Consider the following 13,322-nt stretch of genomic DNA (forward strand, 5'->3'; position numbering starts at 1 on the left):
CACACACACACACTCACTCACTCACTCACAGACACACACACACTCACAGACACACACACACACTCAGACTCACTCACTCACTCACTCACTCACTCACTCACTCACTTGTGCAGCGCTAGAGAGAACGACACGCATTAGCCATGCGCTTACATATAACACACTCATCCAGCACACACACACACACACCACTCTGCTGTTACACAACATCACAAACAGTTTTGTTGCGGTCACGGCGCTTGGACTCATGGGACTCATCTCGTCACTACAAGACATTATTTTGAGTCCATGAGATCACTGTGTTGAGCTACACTATCCTGATGCAGGAACGACACACTTTTCTCATCAACACCATTTTAACGAGTAAACAGAAAGAACATTTTAAATAACATTTTATTTTTTTAATCATGCTACATGCATTATATTATGCATTATATTATATTTACATTAAGTCACTTAGCAGATGCTTTTATCCAAAACAACTTACGAATGAGGACAACAGAATCAATCAGAATCAACAAAAGAGCAATGATATGTAAGTGCTGTGATAAGTGTCAGTTAGCCTAACACAGTGCGCAAGAGTTTTTTTATAAAATAAATAAAAAGAAAACAAGTAGATAAAATAGAATTAGAATAGAGAGTGGTAGAGTTAACGTTAGAGGGTCAAATGAAGATCGAAGAGATGTGTTTTTAGCCATTTCTTGAATATGGTTAAGGGAACAGTTAATGTGAAAGTCTGTGAAAGTGATTGTGTTTATATTATACTTTGCTCCTGTGACATCATTCAAATGAAGTTTCAAACACACTCGCACACACACATGCGCACACACATGCGCACACACACACACTTCAGCAGCGACAGACATCCAGTCTCAAAGATTTACAGTCAATATTCATGAAAATATGGTTTAAAATATATCTACTGTTATTTACTTACCCATATTAGATGATTAAAAAGCTTTATTTAAAACTGTGTGCGTGTTGTGCAGACAGCTGTCAGATGAGCAGGTGTGAGTGAGTGTGTGTGTGTGTGTGTGTGTGTGTGTGAGACACAAATTTGTATAATGACAGGGGTATGACAGAGGTATTACAATGTGAAGGTGGTTTATGAGGACACTTTCGGTGTCCCTGTAATTCAAAAATACTAAATGGTGTTTTTTTTTGTTGGGAAAATCAAAAAATGCAGAAAGTTTCCTGTAAGGTGTAGGGCGATAGAATATACAGTTTGTACAGTATAAAAACCATTACGCCTACGGAGAGTCCCCATAAAACATGGAAACCCAACGTGTGTGTGTGTGTGTGTGTGGAGATGTAAACTGAAATTATTTCCCCCTCAATAACTATTGTTTTTATTGAAGAATATTCCAAATTCAGAATCTTGAATCCCCTGGAATCATCACATAAAATAAAATTATTTGATATTATTATTCAATATGTCAGCACTGCCTGGTTGTGTTAATAAAAAGTTTAAATAAAGCAAGCAGCGATGCCATAGAGCAGAAATAGCAGAGGAAATATCAGGGTATTTTGTGTTGAACAATGGGGGGCTCTTCAAGTGCTGCTCCTGCTTGGTCTTCTCCATCGCTATACACGCCACGCGCCTGACGACACACACACACACACGTGCATGAGACCAGGCCTCGCTCACACGAGTGCAGCTGTGGTCTGTGTTTCTCACCACTCCTGCAGCTCCGGCGAGGGAATGAGGCCCGCTGTGCCGTTCTTGGTGTTCTCCAGTTTGCCCTGCCACCAGTTATGATCGTCCTTACTGATGATCTGGATGATGTCACCCACCCGGAAACGAACGCCAGCCTCTTTACAGGGAATCAGGTCGTCTTTAGCGGGATCGTACTCGAACTGCGCTCGAACGTATATCTGCAGAACCACACGAGTGTTAGAAAAATGAGATTCATCAATTCAACTAGTAAAGCTTATAATTAGGGCTGTCCATTGACTGCACATTTGATTGGAATAAAAATAATACAAAATCATTATTCTTATAATTACTCTTATCAATAAGACACCATTTGTGACCCTGGAGCACAAAACCAGTCATAAGGGTCAACTTTGTAAATTGAGATTTATACACCATCTCAAAGCTGAATAAATAATCTTTCCATTGATGTATGGTTTGTTATGATAGGACAATATTTGGCTGAGATACAACTATTTGAAAATCTGGAATCTGAGGGTGCAAAAAAATCTAAATATTGAGAAAATCATCTTTAAAGTTGTTCAAATGAAGTTCTTCGCAATGCATATTACTAATCAAAAATTAGGTTTTGATATATTTACGGTAGGAAATTTACAAAATATCTTCATGGAACATGATCTTTACTTAATATCCTAATGATTTTTGGCATAAAAGAGAAATGGATAATTTTGACCCATACAATGTATTGTTGGCTATTGCTACAAATATACCTGTGCTGCTTGACTGCTTCTGTGCTCCAGGGACACATATCCAGTTAAAAAGCTCAATTTATATCTGCATTGTTTAACATTTTGTCATTTTTTATAATTGTACTAAATGAACAGGTTGAATTGACAGCCCTAGTTAAAATGTAACTGCATATAACACACACACACACAAACACACAGTCAACCAATCAGATGTGAGCAAACCCCATTGACGGACAGCACGGGCGTGTCTAAGAAGCCAATCATCTGTGACGGGCGGGGCCAATCACACTACTAGGACGGACACAGATGTGATTGGCAGGTGGGTTAGTGTCATGTACCATCACTATGGGATGCTGGGAGTCTATAAGCACCAACTAGAGAAGCAAAGCCCGATGGGAAATGAATCTGGCTCTACTGGATCCGAGAAACTCACCTTCCGAGACATTTTATCCTTGACTGCAGGTCTGGAGATCTAAGGGTTTGAAAGCATCACACACACACACATCATGCAGTAGAACAGACTGACGTGGACAGGAAATGACAGGATGCAGGAATCGCATTGTAAAGCAGTAGGGTGACGGGATGGGCGTTAAAGGCCTATTCACACCCAACACAGACCTCTCTTTCACACGAAGATGTGCATTCAAAAAAATCACCTGTCAGCAAAGTAATGGGCTTTTTTTCGCCATCGTCAGTTACAAAAAATCTCCCGAGCAAAATTAAATATCCAGCCTGCTTTCAGCTGCCAATAAGAGAGTAGGACTCTGTGTATGATGTTCATCACATTTAATCAGTGCAGAAAAGGGAATAAACCTCCAGAGTTTGACGGGATGCACTTTGATTCAAGCGAGTGACAGACCGATCGCTTTAGCTCAGGTATGTGAACATACATCAGTTTCACAATACCACACTGTTTACTGTCCAGAGTAATGCAAGAAAAGGCCTAAATCTTCATCTAAACCTATAATGCTTTGAATCTAAGGGGTTTGGTGTGGTTTATTGGTAGTCTTACTAAGATGGAGCTGGTGATGCTGGAGTGGCCGTTCGCAGGAGACTGTCTGGGCAGATCAGGGGAATCTTTCTGAAACGCCAGAGTAAAACAGAGTCAGAGACGCTCATGTGATCTGTGCATTTAGTGTTGATATTCCAGGAGCGACCAGCGTGTGGCGCTCTGACGGAAAAACACTTACATCACAGGACAGAGACTGACTGCGGTAACTGGGCACAATTTTGAAGGTGATGCTGCCTCGCATCTCCCGCTGTTAGAAAACAAAACACAAACACATTACTGACTAAAACTGACCGCTGATGCAAACACAGTAACCAAGAGTGCAGAATCAGAGACGTGTGAGTGTGTGTCTACTTAAATATTTATACTACCATATTTTAGTTAGCTAAAAGTGAGCTAAACCTGACAAACTCATTTTGGGGATGTGCTTGTTTGTAAAAAATAAAGCAGTTTAAAAATAAAGTAAACCCAGTTTTTTTTAGATGTAACAATGCATAGGTTTTCTGTCGGTTAGTGTGTGGTTTTAGTATTTAGTCCATGTAATATCCCTAGTTAGAAAGCTGAGCAAACGTGGGTTTGTGTCACTTGTGCTTTCAGTATTAAGTCAGCATATTGAATGTAATAGGCCTGGTTTCACAGACAGGGCTTAGATGAAGTCAGGATTAGGCCATAGTTCATTTACGACATTTAAGTAGTTTTTATAAACGTGCCTTAGAAAATTTTTTTACCTTACTGGTGTGCACCTTGAGACAAAACAATGGCTTATTTTAAGAGATGTCAGTGCAAGTCTCTTGCAGTTGAAACATGCATTTTATTCTGGGAGTAGGCTTAAGTCTTGTCTGTGAAACCGGCGGATAAAATCATATTGTACTTATTAAAACATCTGTTCTGTTTGCATGTTGTTGTCACTGATTAAATACGTTATGATGAGTAGTTTCACGGGTTTATAGTTGGGACAGGAGGACCGGAGGAGGTGAAGTCCTCTCTGAGAGTTATCAGACGTGTCTGGTTGGTTTACTCGAATAGTTACCACTGAGTGACTCAGTCTTTGCTTTAGTTATGATCCTCATGTCTAGCACTAGTGTTGTTTTGTTCTGCTCTGTCTCTCTCTCACACACCAGCATCTTCTGGAGCTGCTCCACCGTCTGATTGGTGACACTGATGCCGTTGATTTCACGAATCTCGTCTCCGATGTGCAGCGTCCCTGAGAAACGACAGCGTACGTGAGCACAGAGACACAGACACACACTCACAGACACACACACACACTCACAGACACACACACACACACACACTCACTCACTCACAGACTGTGGATCATCCCGCCGTGCATGATTCTAGCCACAATGCAGTGGTTCAGTTCGTTCATCTTCAGAGTGATGCCCTGTCAACACACAATCACACCCATGATATCAGCACACCGCTTCAGTCTTTCGCACGAGCATCACAAACGTCCCTCCCGTGGGGATTTCAGCGTCTCGTCTCAGATCTTCAACTCACACTAGTCTTCAGCTGCTTATCATGCAATTAAAACTATTTGTGACCCTGGACCACAAAACCAGTCATAAGGGTCAATTTACTGAAATTGAGATGTATGTGTATGTATGTATATGTATCTGAAAGCTGAATAAATAGCTTTCCATTGATGTATGGTTTGTTAGGATAGAACAATATTTAGCTGAACTTTACAGTTATTGATCTGAACTAAAATAAAGATCTGAATAATATCACTATTGTCTTCTGCAGAGCTGCTTTATGCCACAATTTGGATTCGTCTCATATTTGTTTGCATCGATGATTCTGTTATTTTCCTGTTTATTACTGTGAAGCTGCTTTGAAACTCTATATTGTATAAAGCACTATAGAAATAAAGGTGACTAGACAACAGAGTCGTAGTCGATCCTACTAATTTAATTGTTTTATTGCACACTTTGCATGCAACACCATTACCACATGATTTTCCACTCCATGAACAGATAATCACACTGTGACACGCAAATGTTTATTGCTCTAGAAACCAATCAAATGAAAGTTTCAGAATGTGTATTTGTTCTTATATACTTCTAGTATTTTTTTGTGTGCATGAATATATATTTTTATACGTTTTGCCTAATTTGCCTCTCTACTTTTTATTCTCTCTCTCTCATGTATATTTTTCTGTTCTGTAAGATAATGCACATAAATTCACTGCACATAAACTCACTGCACATAAATTCTAAATAATGGAAAAAAATTGTTTTTGTTTGTTTGTTTTGTTTTTTGGAAACTGTGGTAACAAAGCTCCTCCAAAACCATTGTCGGTTACACTTTATTTTAAGGTGTCCTTATTACAAATTTAAGTACCGAGTAATATTAATTACCTACATGTACTTTCTATATGGTTATGATTAGGGTTTGGCTTGCATGTAATTATGCATAATTTATTGTTATTATAATAGTAAGTACATGTAACGTGTAACAAAGACACCTTAAAATAGAGTGTAAAACAGCTCATAAAACATTTACTTTGAGCTCCAGAGCTGGAAACATTTTTGTTTCAAGGTCTATTTTGGTCCTGATCTTGGAAAGTAATCTTTTATAATTCTGTTAGAGTCTGTCATAAACACAAGCTTATCTTCGCTCATGAAACAGCGAGTGTGTGAGTGACTGGGTACCATGGGCTCGTCCGTGTTCTTCTGGAACTGCACCAGGCGCACACGCGTGACGTTCTCCAGGTCCATGTCTCCGCTGACGCTCTCGGGCGAGTCTCCGTTGAGGTAAGGGGACGTGGGTGGAGGTGTCACTCGCAGCGCCTCGTCGCTGTAAACCTCATGAGCCACGACATCGTGCGTCTGCAGCAGCGCCTGCGACAGGAACCACACACTCAGCATCTGCAGCGTCAAACACACACACACTCACACTCTCTCACATACAGTACACAGACACACACTCACATACACACTCTCTCACACACACACACACACACACACGCACACACACTCACACTCTCTCTCTCTCACACACACACACACACTCTCTCTCTCTCTCTCACACACACACACACACTCTCTCTCTCTCTCTCACACACACACACACACTCTCTCTCTCTCTCTCACACACACACACACACTCTCTCTCTCTCTCTCACACACACACACACACTCTCTCTCTCTCTCTCACACACACACACACACTCTCTCTCTCTCTCTCACACACACACACACACTCTCTCTCTCTCTCTCACACACACACACACACTCTCTCTCTCTCTCTCACACACACACACACACTCTCTCTCTCTCTCTCACACACACACACACACTCTCTCTCTCTCTCTCACACACACACACACACACACACTCACACACACACTCTCTCACACACACACACACGCTGTCGCGGCTCATCCCATCTGTCTCTGTGCATTAAAGCACTGCTGGCTGTTGAAGCAGCTGCTCGTCACTGCAGCTTTAGAGTTCAAGTGGCTCGACGTGAAAGGATGAATGTCACCAAAACGTCAATATTTCACACCAAAATCAAAAGAAAGAGATATGAAATTGTATTTAGCATAAAGAAAATTAAGCCCGATTTTAGGACCATTAGGAGTTTTTGCACTGTGACATTATTTTTTTATGAAAATTCAACCCAAACATTATCATTGCTTCATTGCTGTAATGTGGACAAGGACTAATTATATTTAATATTTCATTTAAATGACAAAATGCATATTAAAGCTGTAGCTTTTACAAATGCAAGTAGTATACATCATGCTAGAATCTATTGCACTGAATTTATGTTGCTTGTAACAGGGTTTCTGCAGGTTTTATGAAGGTAAATGTAAGACTTTTTTAACCAAGCAATAAAATGAAAACATTATATAAAATAAATATATCATTTTATATTTTATAAAATAAATAGCTTTAAGGATCTGCTCACAAATACATGAGAATAAGTACACAAATAATTTTTGTTTTCTGAAAAATTGTTCAAAATGAAGCGAGTTTATGATTAAAACAAGAACAAATATGTCAATGGACTCAGAAAATCAACTTAATTCACAAGGAAAATACGTTTTTATCCCTCATTTGTTCTCGTTTTAATCAGAAACTCACTTTATTTTGATCAATTTCTGAGAAAATGTCATATCTTCATTTTCATCTCCAGCAAATTTACCTTGATTTAAGGATGTTTAGATATTTGTACTGGAAAACAAGACAAAAACGCTGAGGGCTGTATTAATTTTTTAGCAATACATGCAACATTTAATGCCACGACATTATGAATTAAAGACTTTCTCCTCCGATTTAATTTGTGGAAGGGTGAATTTAGATTTTAAGACCCACAGAATCCCTGGATTAATAAAAATCGCTTGTTTAATTTGCATGACTCTATTACAGTACACAAATTTACAGGATAAACGTTTATTTTTGTCATGAAATAATGTGACTATCAAACAGTCCTAAAGTAGACTTGCTTTCCTGAAATGTATTACTGTTTTTGAGGTGAAATATGACCTGGACATGCTTTACAATATTCTCTCGTAAGCGTCCACATCTGGAGGCGTCTCGTCTCGCTGAAGCTGCATGCACTCAATGCATCTGCGTGACTCAACCTGAAACAGTTGTTGTGGTTTTCATCTGAGCGCGAACAGAGCGCTGCGTCCGACGGCTTCCACTCACCATGAAATGCGGCTGTGTCAGGATTCTCTTCAGCTCTTTTGCCTCCATGTTCTCAAGATAACAGGAGAGCGTCTCCAACACCTGCCGAGAAACAGTTCACAGCACAGAACGCCATTACTGGTTGGAAAAAAAAAATTAATTAAAAGAAAATTATATATATATAGATCCAGAAGAACTGTGGCAATGTCTCCGAGACGCTTCAAGAAACCTCCTGCAAAGCTACAGAGCTGTTAACAGTTTGAGGCACTTGTGTAAAAATGCTGTAAAATGAGGATGCTGTCAAAAATAGATTTTCTTTATCAGTTAACTTCTATTAACTAAATTAAATCATCATTTGGTGTGAGCATCCTTGTGTTTAAAGCAGCGTTTGTCCTCGGTGCACTTGAGCAGAGTTTCTCAGGAGCTTTGCAGGAGGTTTCTTGAAGCATCAGTTCTTCTGGATTGAGTCTGTCTCAGTTTGTTCTGTTTCTTCATGTGACTCCAGACAGACTGATGAGGATCAGATCAGATCTCTGTGTGCAGCACAAACATCTCACTGCATTATTACAATTAATGGCTAAATGAATGTTTGGAAATGTAAACTGATATTTCCTACTAACACACTACAGCAAAAGATAGAAATAACTGACTTGAAACCATTTTTTAGCTGCTGGGAATACTAGTGTTCTAATAGCACTGTATTATTAATTATATTAACGTAAAACAGAGCTGAACTTAAGAAGCTCAAGTCTTATTAAATCAAGCCACACTATAACTGAGTGTTACATGATGAACCCTCATATTCTGATTTAGTCATTTAGCAGAAGCTTTTATCCAAAGCGACTTACAAAGTAGAAGCAATCGGACCAACGAGAGAGCAACAATATACAAGTGCTATGACAAGTCTCAGTTAGTCTAGCACAGTGCACATAGCAAAGTGTTTTTTATATATATATAGTGGTGTGAAAAAGTGTTGGCCCCCTTCCTGTTTTTTTTATTTTTTGCACATTTGTCACACTTAAAAGATTCAGATCATCAAACAAATTTTAATATTACACAAAGATAATGCAACTAACCAACACTTTTTCACACCACTGTATATAAATATAAATAAATTAGACCGAATAGAACAGAATAGAATAGGTAAGTGCTAGTATTAATTGGTCAGGTGATGGCGAAAAAAAAGATGTGTCTTTAGATGTTTTTTGAAAATGGCTCGGATTGAGATCGGCAGGTCGTTCCAGCAGCTGGGAACAGTCCAGGAAAAGGTCTGTTAACAGTGATTTTGTGCCTCTTTGGGATGGCACCACGAGGCGTCGTTCACTTGCAGAACACAAGCTTCTGGAGGGCGCGTAGGTCTGAACTAGCGAGTTTAAGTATATTGGTGCAGCGCCAGTGGTTGTCTTGTAGGCAAGCACCAGTACCTTGAATTTGATGCGAGCGGCTACTGGTAGCCAGTGTAAACTCAGAAGACCCTCCAAGAGAGCATTACAATAGTCCAGTCTGGAGAGAACCAGAGCTTGGACAAGGAGTTGTGTGGTCTGCTCTGATAGGAAGGGTTTAATCTTCCTAATGTTGTATAAGGCAAAGCTGCAGGACCGGGCCGTTGCAGCAATACGGTCTGTGAAGCTTAACTGATCATCGATCACAACTCCAAGGTGGTATGGTTGATGAACCTAGCTGTATAGAGAGGTTGTGATGTAGTGCTGGGTTGGCTGAGACCACGAGCAGTTCTGTCTTAGCAAGATTGAGTTGAAGGTGATGATCCTTCATCCAGCCAGAAATGACTGTCAGACAGGCTGCAATGAGAACAGCTACTGTCGGATCATCTGGTTGGAATGAGAAGTAGAGTTGAGTGTCATCAGCATAGCAGTGATAGGAAAAGCCATGCTTCTGAATGACGGATCCTAATGATGACATGTAGATGGAGAAAAAAAACGGTCCAAGCACTGAGCCTTGAGGAACCCCAGTAGCAAGAAGTTGTGACTTAGAAACCTCACCCCTCCAAGACACCCTGAAGGACCTACCAGAGACCAGAGGTTTTAAAAAGTGTGTGAGAGTCAGGACAATTGTTAATTTTGTTGTGGTAGTATGTTGTTTTAGCAGTGGAGACACTTGCAGAGAAGGAGGAGAGAAGTGACTGATATACACTAAGGTCAGTAGAGTTTTTTTAATTTGTGCCACTTCCTCTCAGCAGCCCTGAGTCTAGAGCGATGTTCCCGGAAAACATCAGACAGCCAGGCGGCAGAGGAGGCGGTGCATGCTGGTCTGGATGAAAGGGGGCAAAAGGTGTCTAAGCAAGATGTTAGAGTGGAGCAGAGAGTGTCAGTAGCAGTGTTTGTGTCCAGTGCTGAGAACTGAGAGAGTGGAGGAAGTGAGGATGAAACCATAGAGGATAGGCGAGTGGGAGAGAGAGAGCGTAGGTTACGCCGAAAGGTGACCTGCAGAGGAGTGTGCGTTGTGTCAGTGTGAGGTTAGAAGTGATCAGGAAGTGGTCTGAGGTGTGCAACAGCGTAACTAAAGTGTTGTCCGTTGAGCAGTAGCGTGTGTAGATAAGGTCCAATTGGTTACCTGATTTGTGAGTAGCTGCAGCAACGACAACCGTGCTAAAATCTAATGAGAAAAGATACAAAACACTAACAGACTGCTGTCCTCTTCTGCTGCTCGACTGCTTCTACTTCTGATCCATTTAACAAGTTGCAGCAACTGATTATATCCCGTTACTTGTGTTTCAAGCATGAATAAGTGCGAGAATGTTCTGATTGTGAATGTTCAGATGAATGTCAGTGATGGAGCAAGCTAAACATGAGGAAACAGAACATGAGGGTTTATTCTGGTAAATACAAAGCATATAAATAGATTAATTGGGCGGCACACGTGTGTTATTACAGTGTGTGCGGTGAAAGCGAGCCGATGGCGAGTGTGTGCCGTAACGCACCTCTTTGGCTCTCTGGACGGCATCGCTGGCCGGATTCCTGATCTGGGGTGACGAGCGGGTGTTAATCTTATCGTAGAGCTGAAACACACACAGTTCAGTTCATCAGTGAGACCATCAGCTGAACGCATGTATCTCATGATCTACAGACACACTCTCGTATGTCTATATCAGTCAATCTCTCTCACAGAATGAACTACATTTGAACAGAAGCTCAATCACATTTTCTCACAGTTTGTTGCTAAACTGTGTCACTCCTCAGAACAAACAACATTTGCCTGATTTTACTTTTACTCATGTTTTTTCTCATAAACATGCATGTGTACATACACAAACACACACGTTTGTGCCGACATCAACTTCAACAGCAGTGAATCCTCCTTCCTCGGTATTTATCTTGTTTTCCAGTTCAAATGTCTAAAGATTATTGAATCAAGATACATTTACTTGATATAAGTGATGAGCTAAATGACTTACAATAAGAAGTCTTGTTTTGATTGATCATGAAATTGATCAAAATGAAGTTTATCATTAAATCAAGAACAAATATCTGCTAATGGAGTCAGAAAAATTTAATTCAAAGGGAAAACAAGGTTTCATTCCCCACTGACAGATATTGGTTCTTTTTTTAAAGAATAAATTCTCTTCATTTTGATCACTTTCTCAGAAAACAAGACTTCATTCGTTTAATTTGCATTTAGGATGTTTAGATATTTGTACTGGAAAACAAGACAAATTTTTTTTTAAATATAGTAAAATAGTATAATAGAATAATCAAAAAACATTTGATGCCATGACCAAGACTTAATACTCTGATTTAAGACCTTTTTAGGCCTTCATTTGTGGAAGGAAACATGAGAATGATCATCATGTGCATGATTTTACTTGTTTTTCCTCCCAACATGCATGTGCACACACAAACACACACACACGTGTTCGTGCCGAGATCAGCACCCTGATGAACTTTAACAGCAGTGAATCGTGGTCACATTCAGCAAGCAAACACAGCGTACAGAAACACTGATGCAGCTCATCACTGTCAGTCTGGGAACCGACTTGGTTTTTACAGACAGTGATGATGATGATGATGATGATGGTTGGAAAATAAAGACGAGTCGTCAGCTGCTCAGCAAGACGGCTAACATTTGAAGACGACACATATGACTGGCGTCTAGACAGTGGGCAGAATGTGTGTCACTGCAGGACCGCTAACAACATCCATGTCAGTCTGAAACACACGCCGCTGCCAATCTACTTACTGTAATTAAACAGATTATTAATAAGTAAACAGACTGATGCATCCACAGATGCTGCATGAGCTCATGAAACTGTGTTGATGTTGTTCTGTTGTGTGATTTCCAATCTTCATTTCAAAGCTTTAATAGATTTACATTAATGTCATTAATAATAAAATCTATCGTTAATCTATTGAACACGCAGGAAGTGATTTCTTCTGTTTGCCATCCACGTTTACACAAATCTGCAGCAGAAACAGTCGAGCTACAGAGGAACAAACCAAACGTCCGTCTGTGTCTCAGTCCTTCAGTGATGTGAGGAATGAAAGCAAACCCTGATGACACAACACTCTGTGTGTCTGTGTGTGTGAGATTGAGTGAGTGAGTGATTGTGTGTGTGTGAGTGAGTGAGTGAGTGAGTGATTGTGTGTGTGAGAGATTGTGAGATTGAGTGAGTGAGTGATTGTGTGTGTGTGAGTGAGTGAGTGAGTGAGTGAGTGATTGTGTGTGTGAGAGATTGTGAGATTGAGTGAGTGAGTGATTGTGTGTGTGAGAGATTGTGAGATTGAGTGAGTGAGTGATTGTGTGTGTGAGAGATTGTGAGATTGAGTGAGTGAGTGATTGTGTGTGTGAGAGATTGTGAGATTGAGTGAGTGAGTGATTGTGTGTGTGTGTGTGTGTGTGCGTGATTGAGTGATTGAGTGAGTGATTGTGTGTGTGTGTGTGTGTGTGTGTGTGTGTGTGTGTGTGTGTGTGAGAGAGATTGTGAGAGTGTGTGTGTGTGTGTGTGTGAGAGAGAGAATAAAACAAGGACTTGAAAAACTTTGAAGATGATTTAAACATTGATATAAAATGAATTTAAGACAGTTAAAAATAGAAAATGATTATACATACATAAAATACAGTGCAATCCGTTCGGACTTCGCACATTGCTCATTCAATAAATGCACAGCTAAACAGATGAGTGTTGAGTCTAGATTTAAATGTGACTAATGTTTTAGCACATCTGATCTCTTCTGGAAGCTGATTCCAGCTGCGGGCGGCATAATAACTAAAAGCAGACTCCCCTTGTTTTGTGTGAACCCTTGGTATTTCTAACTGACTCG

The 13,322-nt window shown here is 40.2% G+C and overlaps 1 protein-coding gene across 1 annotated transcript in view; it reads right to left on the minus strand.

The window, feature by feature from the left end:
- Nucleotides 1-13,322, minus strand: part of LOC107703103 (peripheral plasma membrane protein CASK-like) — a 65,708-nt gene that overhangs the window by 7,764 nt on the left and 44,622 nt on the right. The window contains exons 13-20 of the mRNA XM_016505626.1: nt 10,985-11,062; nt 8,068-8,148; nt 6,064-6,252; nt 4,716-4,793; nt 4,528-4,614; nt 3,591-3,659; nt 3,371-3,481; nt 1,676-1,872 (exon numbers count right to left, since the gene is read on the minus strand). Coding sequence (XP_016361112.1) covers nt 1,676-1,872; nt 3,371-3,481; nt 3,591-3,659; nt 4,528-4,614; nt 4,716-4,793; nt 6,064-6,252; nt 8,068-8,148; nt 10,985-11,062 — 890 coding nt within the window. The remainder of the gene's footprint in view (nt 1-1,675; nt 1,873-3,370; nt 3,482-3,590; nt 3,660-4,527; nt 4,615-4,715; nt 4,794-6,063; nt 6,253-8,067; nt 8,149-10,984; nt 11,063-13,322) is intronic.

Source organism: Sinocyclocheilus anshuiensis, unplaced genomic scaffold (assembly GCF_001515605.1).
Source record: "Sinocyclocheilus anshuiensis isolate Anshui unplaced genomic scaffold, SAMN03320099.WGS_v1.1 scaffold682, whole genome shotgun sequence".
Lineage (NCBI taxonomy): Eukaryota > Metazoa > Chordata > Actinopteri > Cypriniformes > Cyprinidae > Sinocyclocheilus > Sinocyclocheilus anshuiensis.